Raw genomic sequence first — 12,834 nt, 5'->3', positions numbered from 1 at the left:
ATAATGAAATACAGAAATGATAGCAGCTGCAAAAAATATTGACAAAAGTTACAATTGAGAATTTAATATAAACAATAATTTTCAGATTTTTAATTTAGATTCCCTATAATTTCTTACCAAAATAATATATAAGTTGATTTTCATATATAATTAAAGTATATTTTAAAATATTATTTTATTTAAATTAATATTTCTTTTTGAAAAGTTATTGCATATTAAAAAAACGTCTAAATATATCGACAAAAAATGACATAAAAATAAAAATAAAAAAAGTACTAAATAAATTATTTAGCTAGTAAATCTTTGAGAATAACGATTAATCCCGATAGACGACTCAATAATAGTATTACGAAAGATACAAATTATATGATTATTAATATTTTTTAAATTTTTTTTTTTCAAACTCAGATTTGGACAATTACTTATAGATTGGGTTAATTTTAAAAAAATAATAAATTCAATTACATTAATTATTATAAAAAAGGAAAAAAAATTGTACATATCTAAATCAAATGGATAAATATGATATAAATAATTTTATAAATAAAATATAATATTTTAATAAAAACATAACAATATATTTTATAAAATCACATAAATATTAAATAAGTCAATTTATTTATTTTGCTTTCACAGCATACATAAGAAGACTGCTTCTCTCCCACTACAAGACTATGAGACTACAGTCGACTAGTTTTCCTACAAAAACCTTCCAAATTTTCCTCATTTCCCCTTCTAATGTTCTTCATTCCATCTTTGGATTCACGAAAACGATGTAATCGTTTGTAAAGATTTAGGAAACTTTGCAGAAGATGGTGTTCAAAGGTAGATTCTTCACTTCTAAGAAGTCCGATTCATCGAGTTTAGACGGATCAAACAGTCCTAAATCATCTGCTTCCAGTTCTCCAATTAGATCTGACAAAAAGAAAGTGAAAGATGATCAGAGGAATCAACCGAAACACAAGGATTTGGCTAGTAAATTGGCTCAGCTTCAACCTATGGCGATATCGACTCCTTCGAGTTCGTCTGCTGGTGGAAAATTGGGATCAAAGGTGAGGAAAGGAACAGATGTGAAGGAAGCTCCGTCTTCTGTTTCGCCTCTTTTGGCTTCTTCATTAGGATTGAGTCGGATTAAAACTAGATCAGGACCTTTGCCGCAAGAGAGCTTTTTGGGGTTTAGGGGAGAGAAGGCACCTGTTGTTGGTGCTAGTAATTTGTCAAAGCATGTTGGAAATGATAGTTCTTCTTCGGCTTCTGGGTCGTCGGGAGGGAGGAAAAATGATGGTAAGGATCAAGGAGGTGGGCGTGAGAAAAATGTTGTTAGCTTTGAGGGATGGGCTGATAATAAAAGCAATCCAAGCTTTATATCTGCTGACCAAAGTCCGCTAATACAAGCGAAATCAAGGCTACAGAATGTTGATTCTTCATCTGAAGCTGGTACGATTTTCTTATAGCTAGAGATAGTACACTACTGTGTACATATCGTCTTAGAGTATCCTCTTCTCCTGATGTCCAATTAATTATCTGAAATTCATGTTTTTTAAGAAACCATTCTCAGAACTCGTTTAACATGAGATCGGATGAATAACTTATGTTTCCCAGTGGATTAACTGCTGTCTGCATTGACATTACACTTCAATGAGCTGTCATGATTGACATTTCAAATTAAAGCTTGTTTTTCTGATAAGAACTCTTAGATCTCATGGTCAGGAGGCATGGAACACAGGCCACTCTCTACAAAATACTTGCAACTGTTTATTGTTACCAAATTTCCAGGATACAGGCAAACTTGAGCATACATACAATTGTATGTCATGCTTTTGGAGTCACTAAGGTGGTCTAGGCGTTGGTCCCTTGGTTTGAAGGATTTAGTTTTGATAAAACATCATCATTCTTTGAATGATCTTTCCTATAGGAAAATGATTTTGTGCATTGTTTATTAGGAGTCATAAAAGTAGGGATAGTCTAATGCGTACCAGATAGTGAATTCTAGGTTTAGAGAAGAAGTTAGGGTGAGGAGAAGAATGGCCGAAACCTGTAGATGAGAAAACAGAGATGACTGGGTGAGAAAGCTAGAAACTGTCATTCTATCTCAATATAATGGAATGCGTGCTTACATTCTAGGATTAAAGGGAAGTAAATTCCTCCACCATCAATTTGGATATATGACCATAAAAGATTGGGTTCCTTTATTGCCTTATTTATGGAAGTGCTTTTTAACCATTATTGTTGAGTTGCCAAAGTCTTGGTAGGAGTGAAAGTTTGAATCACTCAAACATAATAAGTTACTAAACCAAACATCCCAAACAAAACGGACTGAACGGAACCCCTAGTTCTAGGTAATGTTTAAGATAATTATTGGACGATTTAACTACAAATTGAATACGATACGATTTTCTTGATGGGACATGCAATTGATTGCAGAAAGTAACATATGCTTCATTGCACTCTTTTATTTTTCAAATGTGTTTATACTTTTTTCCTTATAAATTTGTGTTCCAGACTTCCAGCAGCATTTTGGCTGCAAGAAGTGGAAGACTCTTGCATATTATACACAAAGACTACAATTAGAGTGATCCAAATAAGATGACTAACAAATCATGATAAATCATGAATTGACATGCAAAGCACTATCTTAAGAGATGATTTCAATTTGTCCACTATATTACAAAGATAGAGGACTAGTTAAGATTTCTATGTGGAATTTAGTGTAAGAGATAGAGACACTAATTCTCATAGATTAAAAACTAAGAACACAATTTCTTATATTATGGTGGCTGACGTACCATTCTACCAAATACTATTTACTCTCTAAAAACAGGAATTAAAAGATAATGATGAATCTCCATATATTAGGAATTTCCTCAACCCCTGAAACGATATTTCTATATGCCTACATATCCAAGAAAATGTGTGATAAATTGATAATATATGCGTGCAAAGATTAGAAGAATAATAGCGTGGATTTATTATTTGTTGTAATGATGTCACTTTATTAATGTTGTTTGTTCATGGAAAAAGGAAATAATGACGGAGATGTTTCTTGTTCTGTACAAAGCCCATATATGAGATTGATAGTAGCTCTTGGATGGCTGGCTATTCTTTACATTTGTGATACTGATGCACCAGACTATCGTTTAGTTTTCTTAGCTGAAGAACTTCAATTGGGAAATTTTATCTTTGATCTTAGTGACTTGAAGATAGAGTAGGTTCAGTTTATCTTTTTGTCATACTGATTCCAAATTAATTGCAGTTCAATCTCATTCATCTTGGAGCCGTTCTAGAGGCATGCGAAGTTCTGAATTACACACCCCTGAAATTAAGGTACAATCTTTTCTTTGATTGTGATGAAATGCTATCAACTTCCATTGTTTATATGGTTTACCTCTATTTGTCTTTCGTGGCTGAAATTTGTTGTTTGATTCACTAGCCATCTTATGATCTTGAAAATCCAAAGGAATCTGAATCTCCCCGCTTTCAAGCTATACTACGTCTTACAAGTGCACCTAGAAAAAGGTTTCCTGTTGATATCAAAAGCTTCTCCCATGAATTGAACTCCAAAGGTGTACGTCCTTTTCCATTTTCGAAGCCTAGGGGACTTAACAACTTGGAGGTAATTGAGTATCACTACTACATCCCCTTTCTAGCTCATCATGGAACTTAATGTTTAAACTATGACTGACTGTTTATGCAGGAGGTCTTGGTTATGATAAGAACAAAGTTTGACAAAGCAAAGGAAGAGGTGGACTCTGACCTGCATATTTTTGCTGCAGATCTTATTGGACTCCTGGAAAAGAGTGCAGAAATTCGTCCTGAATGGCAGGAAACTATTGAGGACTTGCTGGTTTTGGCTCGTAGATGTGCTATGACATCACCTAGTGAATTTTGGCTTCAGTGTGAAGGCATAGTTCAAGAATTGGATGATAAGCGTCAGGAACTCCCTTTGGGCACACTGAAGCAGCTATATACAAAAATGCTTTTCATTCTTACTCGTTGTTCAAGGTTGTTGCAGTTTCACAAGGAAACTGGTCTGGCTGAAGATGTGAAGGTTTTTCAGTTTCGCCAACCTATTCATTCTGCAGATCAAGGTATAACAAAGTCCTCAAGAGCAGCCACACCTAGGAAATCTTACAGTCAGGAGCAGAAAGGGCTGGATTGGAAGAGAGATCATAGCGCATTGCCTGAAAAAATTCCCCCTCCACCTGCTGATGACACACCAAAGATACTTGAATCCCCTGGAGGAAGGGATCGAATGTCCTCTTGGAAGAAATTCCCTTCTCCACCTGGAAAGAATCTGAAGGAGGCGATTCTGGTGGAGCTAAATAACACCAAGTTGGAATCCTCAAAGATCTTAAGCAACAGAAGAATCAGTTCAGATGTTGATTTAGGCACCACTCCTACGCTTAATGAACTCCATCAGGAAGGTTCTCAAGCACAGCCTTTAGTTTCTTCTAAGCACCGGCACAAACCATCATGGGGCTATCCTGGAGATCAATCTAGTATTTTTGAAGGGCATTCAATCATCTGTCGCATATGTGAAGAAGAGGTTCCAACTTTGCATGTAGAGGATCACTCAAAAATTTGTGCAATTGCTGATAGATGTGATCAAAAGGGTCTAAATGTCAATGATCGTCTTTTCACAATTGCTGAAACTCTTGAGAAGATGGTAAAATCTTTTTCAGAGAAAGATTTCCAACATGGAAGCCCAGATGTGGCAAAAGTAGATGAAGATTCTTATATGCTCTCTCCAATACTGACTGATGGCTCATGTAGAGGCTCTGAAGACAATCTTGAATGTCTCCCTGAAGCTAATGGGTCTGGTTTCATGGATGACTTCAAAGGTTTACCAGCAATTTCCTGTAGAACGCGTTTTGGGTGCAAGTCTGATCAAGGAATGACAACATCATCTGCAGGCAGTATAACTCCACCTTCTCCATGGTTAACACCAAAGACTTGCCCAATAGACTTGCTATTGACAGGGAAGGGTGCTTATACAGAGACTGATGATCTTCCACAGGTATTAGTGTACTAAGCTGTATGGATCCTAGGACAAAATGCTGCTTGAACCTTTGAAAGAACATAACTTGTATAGTAGGATAAATGCTTTAGAGTTTGCTTGTATGCATCAAAGGTATGTGCATAAATGAAAAAAACTTATCACAATCATTCTGCATGTATAGTGGAAGAGAGCGTGAGGTCTCATTATATTTGCAAACCAAAACAAACTACTTTTGTGTAATATTCTGTTTAATATTTTGTTTTGTTTGAAGCAATATTCAAATCCTAGGTGGTCCTCTACCCCAATGAACAAGAGAGATTTAACTTCTCCTGAAGTTAATTGTGATACTTGTTTGACGAGATTATTTCTGTATCTTCATTTTTCTCATTGTTCGTTCCTACTATTAAGGGGCTTCCTTGATTTTATAGATGAATGAACTCGCGGACATAGCAAGATGTGTGGCAAATGCATCCTTGGATGATGATCGCTCCTCATCTTATCTGCTCACTTGCCTTGAGGACTTGAGGGTTGTTATAGACAGAAGAAAGCTGGATTCACTCACAGTGGAGACATTTGGAGCACGTATAGAGAAGCTGATTCGGTATTTTGCTTGCAATTTTTATTTTCAGAAATATATTTTGAAAATCGTATGTTATTATCGTTAATGAAGATTCTGTGAGTAAAACATGAAAATCATTATTGATCCTCACTGCCTCATTTGTTGGCACATATATGTGCATGAGAAAATAATAATGGCTATTTTATATTCTATATTGAGGTGGAAATTTAGAGCCAGTAGGAGTATACAAGAGTTGTTTTAGATTGCTTGAGTGTTGAGTATGTTAATATTACCTGGTGTTCTTGGTTTAACTTCCTGTTTTAGGATTTGATTCATATCACTCTGAGGTTGAATAGTTTGAATGGCCTTACATGCTATGTGTGATGTACTTTTATTGTTCAGTGTAGAAATTAAAACTTGTCTGTCTTTTATCTTTTCTCTAATCCAATTATAAATTCTCCTTCTAGATGTTCATTTTGCACTATTGGTCTCAGGGCCGAAAGGAAATTGAGATTGTTTTAAAGCTTATTTATCATTGAATGCTTTGAGTCAAAGTTTAATGTCTTTATTTTCTAGGGAGAAGTATTTACAGCTGTGTGAGATGGTGGATGATGAGAAGGTTGATACATCAAATTCAATGATGGATGAGGATGCACCATTAGAAGATGATGTTTTACGTAGCCTGAGAACCAGCCCAGTGCATCCTTCTAAGGACAGGACATCCATAGATGATTTTGAGATTATAAAACCAATTAGTCGCGGTGCATTTGGCCGGGTTTTCTTAGCAAAAAAGAGAACAACAGGGGACCTTTTTGCTATCAAGGTAAATCTTGATATAAATCACCTACATATTTGATGTATCGCCTCTTAATCATTCTTCTATATATATTTTTAATGATTTGTATTCTTAAATTCTTATTTGTTTTTTCCTTGTGTACTTTGGATGTCCAAGCTAAAATATTTGAAAATATTTTCTGTATCTAACTAGAAATAATAGTGTTAATAGAAACATAAGTGAATGGATTTTAGTTCTATGGGTTATGCATGTCATGTGATTAGTCTTTTAAGCATGTTTTTTCTAGTGTGATGTCTGATTACAATTATCCATGCATGTCATGTTATTATCTGTAAATTGACATGAGGTATGTTCACAAAATGCTGAATTGACAACTTATGCATAGTAAAATGTTCCAAGTTTTTTTTAAACAATAAAGAAACAACTTTGCTGATAGTGTCATTAACATGAACATGATGACATTGACAGTTCTTCTTACAAGGGTTAATGTCTTGAATCTTGATATCCATAATGTCACTTACTTTCCCTAAATTCCTTGATTTTCTCTTGAAACATCTGTCACATATCCTTGTATAAATATAAAACACCTCATCTCTTCGAGCAAATTACATTTAGCTGATCGAAACATCTAAGTGGACCATACGCTGCTTCAGTTCCAGTTGCTATTTAAGTATGAGCTGTTGAGTTTGCATGTTTTCTTTTTATTGTTTTCGAGAATCCAATATGCGCGATTGGTCTTTCTTTTCTAATGGGTGAGAGTAGTACATAATGTTTATTACAAAAATAGCACTTTGACATGTTTGAGATATCTAGGGCAAAAGTTTTTAACTCCTAGGATTTCAGTCACTGCATCTAAATGATTATTCTGGAAAACCATTGCACTTAGAGATTTACAGGCTTAAATAATAGTAATGTTTGCTTTGGTATTCTGGTGATGTTAGTAGATTGTGCTCATGATACATCTTGGCTTTTGCAGGTTCTTAGAAAGGCAGACATGATTCGTAAAAATGCTGTTGAGAGCATTTTGGCAGAACGGGATATTTTGATTTCAGTTCAAAATCCTTTTGTGGTGAGCAGGTCTAGCTTGCGAAAGCATTTTATTCTTGCTTTATACCACTTGTATCATTTTCTAAATGATTGAATTATGTGTCAGGTTCGCTTCTTCTATTCATTTACTTGTCGTGAAAACTTGTACCTTGTGATGGAGTATTTGAATGGAGGTGATCTATATTCGTTGCTGAGAAATCTAGGTTGCTTAGATGAAGATGTAGCTCGTGTATATATAGCAGAAGTGGTAAAGACGTTGCTCATGTATATATAGCAAAAGTGAAACCTTTGTTCTCGCTTGCTCTTTTACCTTGTAGTGACATATCTACATGTAATCTTATTCAGGTTCTTGCTTTGGAATATTTGCACTCTCTTCACGTGGTTCATCGCGATCTAAAGCCTGATAATTTGTTAATTGCACATGATGGGCACATTAAGGTGATACTATATTCTTCTTCTGCTCTGTTATCATCTCCTTGAGTTGCAAAGTTGTGTTTCTACACTTCTATTTTGTTTCAGTCTCTCAATCAATGAGATGAAATTCCTTCTGTTCTGTTGAATTTATATGTTCTCAATGCAAGGGCACTATTCTGAAAAATTGTTTATGTATGCTTCTGACTAAGTTATTTGCTTGGAATAATACTGATGTATTTATTACATGTGGATGCAGTTGACTGACTTTGGGCTTTCCAAGGTCGGACTCATTGATAGCACTGATGATTTGTCTGGTCCAGTTGTTAGTGGTACATCCTTAATAGGAGAAGATGAACCACAATTAGCAACTTCCAAGGAACAGCAAGAAAGGCGAAAAACACGCTCTGCTGTTGGAACACCTGATTATTTGGCACCGGAAATTCTTCTAGGAACCGGACATGGTTGGTGAAATAATTTCTTATTACATTTTGTTTTTAGTCTTCACTATGGTGTATTACTTAGGGTAAGCTTTGTAGATGACAGTTGAAGTTATTGAGGGAAAAAATCACCTTTTAAAATTTGATATTCTTACATTCTTCTAACAAAACAATTAAAGCTAATTTAGCTTGAGAAGAATTTTTGATTGAATTCTATCATCTTTGTATTAATAGATAAGCTTACACATTGGCACAACTGGTCATTAGTTGGTTCTTGTATAATTCAAATGCACCATGCTGCTGTGTTCCCTTTCTCCAGGTGCAACAGCTGATTGGTGGTCTGTGGGTGTTATATTATTTGAATTGATTGTTGGCATTCCACCTTTCAATGAAGAACATCCTCAGGTATGTCTTTCTGTCACTTTATACATATATGCATATACTGGATTTGATTAGTTTTGTAGAATTTGTTGACCAGATTTCACAATTTAACTATTAAGATATTTTCAATCTTTGTTTGTTGTTTGGTTATTTGCAATAGATATTTGTTGAACACTGTTCATGGAAGAATCTGTTAATAGATAGCTTGGCATAACTCTTCAAAGGCACTGGAACAACTATCATATCTTAACCTTTTTTTATCTCCAGATTATGTATATTTTCTATCACCTCTCTCACTATCTGTCTCTCCCACATTTTGCACAACTAATAAATTCTCAACTTATCTACTCTCAGAACAGGAAAAATAAACTATAAATATTAGTCCAGTGTTCAGCATTCAATTCAATATATTATTCTACAATTGAGCTAGGTCTTACTGTCTGTTCATATTGCCAGTATACCAAAGGATCATTGAGTATTTTGGTTGATGATTTTGTTGAGGATGGATAAATAGTTACTTAGATTAAATCCAACTAGGTTTTACTGTCCGTTCATATTGCCAGTCTGTTCATATTGCCAGTATACCAAAGGATCATTGAGTATTTTGGTTGATGATTTTGTTGAGGATGGATAAATAGTTACTTAGATTAAATCCAACTAGGTTTTACTGTCCGTTCATATTGCCAGTATACCTTGAGGATCATTTGGTATTTTGGTTGATGATTTTATTGAGGATGGGATAAAGAGTTATTTAGATTAAATCCAAACCACTTCCTCAAACATGGCCTACCTGTTGCTGTTTTATTGAAAAACAACAATATATATAAATGCATACAAGTGTAATATGTTTCCATTTTAGATTTAGTAGCTGTACAGTAAGTTGACTTAAATTGATATACATCAAATGTTAAATGTATATCATGTATCAATAACAGAAATATCTACATTAAATTATTGTTGAATGCTATTATGTCTTTAACTGTCAGAGTAGGTAGGTATACATCTTACAATCACCCATGGGTAGTATTTCTTTTTGTTTTTTTAGAACGCTGAGTTCCGCATCTCCTTCGGAGTGCGACGACTAATCCTGCGGGTTAAGCACATAGCCCGCAAACACACTCAACCAATTTAACACGTGCCGCCTGACGGGCTCGAACCCAGGACCTCGGGGAGGCTAGGGATATCTATTTCTTGTTGCCGCTAGGCTAGAATAGGGGATCACATGGGTAGTTTTTAACCAGTTTTACAGTGGATTCTACTAGATTTTGATGACTTATTTGTTTTTTTGGCATAAGTGGTACATGTCCTTATCTATTTATTTCTCCTTGTGCTGATTTTTTATTTTATTTTTGTATTCAGATGATATTTGATAATATTCTCAATCGCAAGATACCCTGGCCGCGTGTGCCAGAAGAAATGAGCCAAGAAGCATTCGATTTAATTGATCGGTGAGAACTTTCCTCACTCTATAAGCAACTAGCTATACATTTTAAACTTTTTTTTTGTTTTAGTCCAAAATGATTTCTTACCACCGACCATGATTCACTTTTAAGTAAATGATTTTTGTAACCATACGACGATTCATCCACTTTCTAGAATCACAACAATGAGTTTGCAAAACTTCCTTTTTTTCCCTGTTCAAACATCACAACGCATAAAACCACAATCCACATCAAACAAGTCCTAGGTTTTTCTTAAAGCTTGCGTGACAACTTTCTTTTGATATGTTGAAGAATTTATTTGTGCTCCAAAGTAATGCTACTATGCATCTGTGCTAACTTCCAGGTTATTGATAGAAGATCCTCATCAGAGACTTGGAGATCGAGGAGCAAGTGAGGTGATTTTAGTATCTTATTTTCCTAGTCTATTATTTTATTATAACTTCTTATGATATTTATCAAAATGAATATTTGATATCCAGGTGAAACAACATCCATTTTTCAGAGATATTAATTGGGATACACTAGCTAGGCAAAAGGTTATTTTCTCAATCATGAATAACAACTATGTCTATTCATTATTAAAATTTTGTGGTTCTCTAAATTTTTATTTATTTTTTTTATTTCTCATCAGGCAGCATTTATTCCAGACTCTGGGAATGATTTGGATACTAGTTACTTTACAAGCCGGTACACATGGAATCCTTCCGATGAACAAGTATATGCCAATGAATTTGAAGACGATAGTGAGAATGGAAGCACAAGTTGCAGCAGTAGTTGCCTCAGCAATCGACACGATGAAATGGTATAGTAATTTTGAGAACATTTTGAATAAAACGTAGGATTTCAGGGATATATCTAAGATGTTCTTTTTTGGCTTTATTTTCCTTAGGTGGATGATGAATCTGGAGGAAATGTAGAAGACTTTGAGCCAGGCTCTTCTGTCAACTATTCCTTCAGTAACTTCTCATTCAAGGCACGTTTAATTCTCTTGAATTCCAGTTTCTATCCATCTGCATTGAATTCACTAATCTTCACCATGCATAACCTACTAAAGTTGTGGATAATCCACCTAAGAGATTAGATTAGATTTTTCTGACTTGCATTGATTTATTTTCTACGGCTAGTCCTGCTGATGGGTATTATGTTAGCCTAGTTGTATCTAACTCCTAACTAGAAATTGCCAAATTTATAGTTGTGTTGGATTTCTTTTATTCGTCTGGGTGAGATCACTACCTTATTCGACAAACATTTTTCAAGATATAGATATAGTATTTTTTTTATCTTTCTAATTTAGGAATCTAGCACGACCCACACAATTATGATCCCCCAATTAAACTTGAGGCGTACTTAATGAGAATTGAACCCGTGACTTTTGATCTTTTAGTGAGTTGAGATATAGATATAGTCGAACGTGTTTCTGCATGATTTTAATTTTTTTTCTTCCTGCACTGCTTAGGATGATTATGACCTTAATATAATCTTTTTTATGAATTTAAATCACGATGATTGTATTAATTAATTTGTGGTATTTCAGAATTTATCACAACTGGCATCAATCAACTATGATTTGCTTTCTAAAGGATGGAAGGATGATCCACCATCAAAGAACAATCCTTAACAGTAGCAGATCCTCAATTCAGTTTTATATTTTGTTCTGTTCTACATGGAGGATCAATGGTCTTCTTTTTGTACAACCTTGTACATATGTAAGACCCAATCTCGGCTTCATTTCGTATAATATTCCTATTCCCCTCGGAGAGTAATCGTTTTTTTTTCTGGTTTGCTCCCTCACAGAGTGCTTGTGGAAGAAGGAGATGGAAGGGTTCTACCTGCATATTTTTTCAGTTAAAGACCAAAGATTATATCATTTTGACTGAAATTGGCAAAATCATCATCCCCCAGTGAAGAAAAAACACATCATTGGTTTGACATTGTTCATTTGAGCATATATTGTTTGCTAGACTATGGTTTTTGTTCTTGTTTAAAGTTAAAACAGTTCAAAAATAACAATTTAATACTCCTTAATACTCATATTAAATACTTTAAAATCTCATGAAATAAAAATGGAGTGAGTATCTAATAGTTTAAATAAATGTATACTATAATGTAATTCATTTTCTAGTGTTTCATATTTGGTATGACTGCTGATTTGCATTGTTGTATTCTTTTCTCAAGTATAGGGTAAGGTGCATTTCAGAAACCCTCGAAAAATAAAATAAAATATGGATGTGATATGATCTCTTAATTTGTTTTAATTTAATTATTGTTTGTTACTTTTATTCTAAAAAAATGATAAAATTTACATTCTCTCCTCGTTTCATCAATAATTTCTCTTTTAATATCTTAAGCTCACCTCAAATTTGGTTAGGTGAAGATTAGAAAATATATGATATAGAACTACAAACTTTTCATATCGTATATAACTATTTATTTTCAATGTCTCTAACTTAATTTTAACACATTCCAATTTCAGATTTAGGTGTGTTTTCACTGTAAAAACATATAATTGGTCAGGTTTATTCAACAATATTTTATTTTTCACTAGAAAAAGCATATGTTTCATATCAACATAAAGTATAAAATTCTTGACATATTTACAGCATATATATAAAATTCTATACATATTTACAGCATAAGAAGGCAAAGCTTCTTTCACTTTATTACCTTGATATTTCACACCATCAAGTTTTCATGTGTTTTATTGACTCCCCCAACTCATGGGGAAACCAAGTTTTCTAATTTGCACAAATTAACTCTTT

At 34.1% G+C, this 12,834-nt stretch overlaps 1 protein-coding gene across 2 annotated transcripts; it reads left to right on the top strand.

Moving 5' to 3' along the window:
- Positions 1 to 667: 667 nt before the first annotated feature.
- On the top strand, positions 668 to 12,113 carry LOC124942884 (probable serine/threonine protein kinase IREH1). Of its 2 annotated transcripts, XM_047483456.1 has the most exons (19): positions 668 to 1,437; positions 3,254 to 3,324; positions 3,431 to 3,613; positions 3,695 to 4,841; positions 4,914 to 5,017; positions 5,428 to 5,600; positions 6,135 to 6,381; positions 7,331 to 7,423; positions 7,508 to 7,648; positions 7,747 to 7,839; positions 8,072 to 8,276; positions 8,572 to 8,657; positions 9,993 to 10,081; positions 10,419 to 10,470; positions 10,555 to 10,611; positions 10,707 to 10,877; positions 10,965 to 11,048; positions 11,610 to 11,781; positions 11,870 to 12,113. In XM_047483456.1, the coding sequence occupies exons 1-18, from the start codon at positions 813 to 815 to the stop codon at positions 11,691 to 11,693; spliced, it is 3,705 nt and encodes a 1,234-aa protein (XP_047339412.1). In that variant the 5' UTR covers positions 668 to 812; the 3' UTR covers positions 11,694 to 11,781; positions 11,870 to 12,113. The 2 variants fall into 2 exon arrangements, with proteins under 2 accessions (XP_047339412.1, XP_047339411.1); XM_047483455.1 differs by having other exon boundaries at positions 3,695 to 5,017.
- Positions 12,114 to 12,834: the final 721 nt, after the last annotated feature.

This window comes from Impatiens glandulifera, chromosome 6 (assembly GCF_907164915.1).
Source record: "Impatiens glandulifera chromosome 6, dImpGla2.1, whole genome shotgun sequence".
NCBI classification, from domain to species: Eukaryota; Viridiplantae; Streptophyta; class Magnoliopsida; order Ericales; family Balsaminaceae; genus Impatiens; species Impatiens glandulifera.
Note: the sequence above shows the minus strand (reverse complement) of the source record. Positions and strands in the feature narration are given on the sequence as shown.

Bases quoted from the DNA above. Each gene is read 5' to 3' on its own strand.
- LOC124942884 (XM_047483455.1), top strand. From the start codon at position 813: ATGGTGTTCAAAGGTAGATTCTTCACTTCTAAGAAGTCCGATTCATCG. The intron at 5,601-6,134 runs GTATTTTGCTTG...TTTATTTTCTAG, and splicing joins CGTATAGAGAAGCTGATTCG to GGAGAAGTATTTACAGCTGT. The intron at 10,471-10,554 runs GTGATTTTAGTA...TTTGATATCCAG, and splicing joins GAGATCGAGGAGCAAGTGAG to GTGAAACAACATCCATTTTT.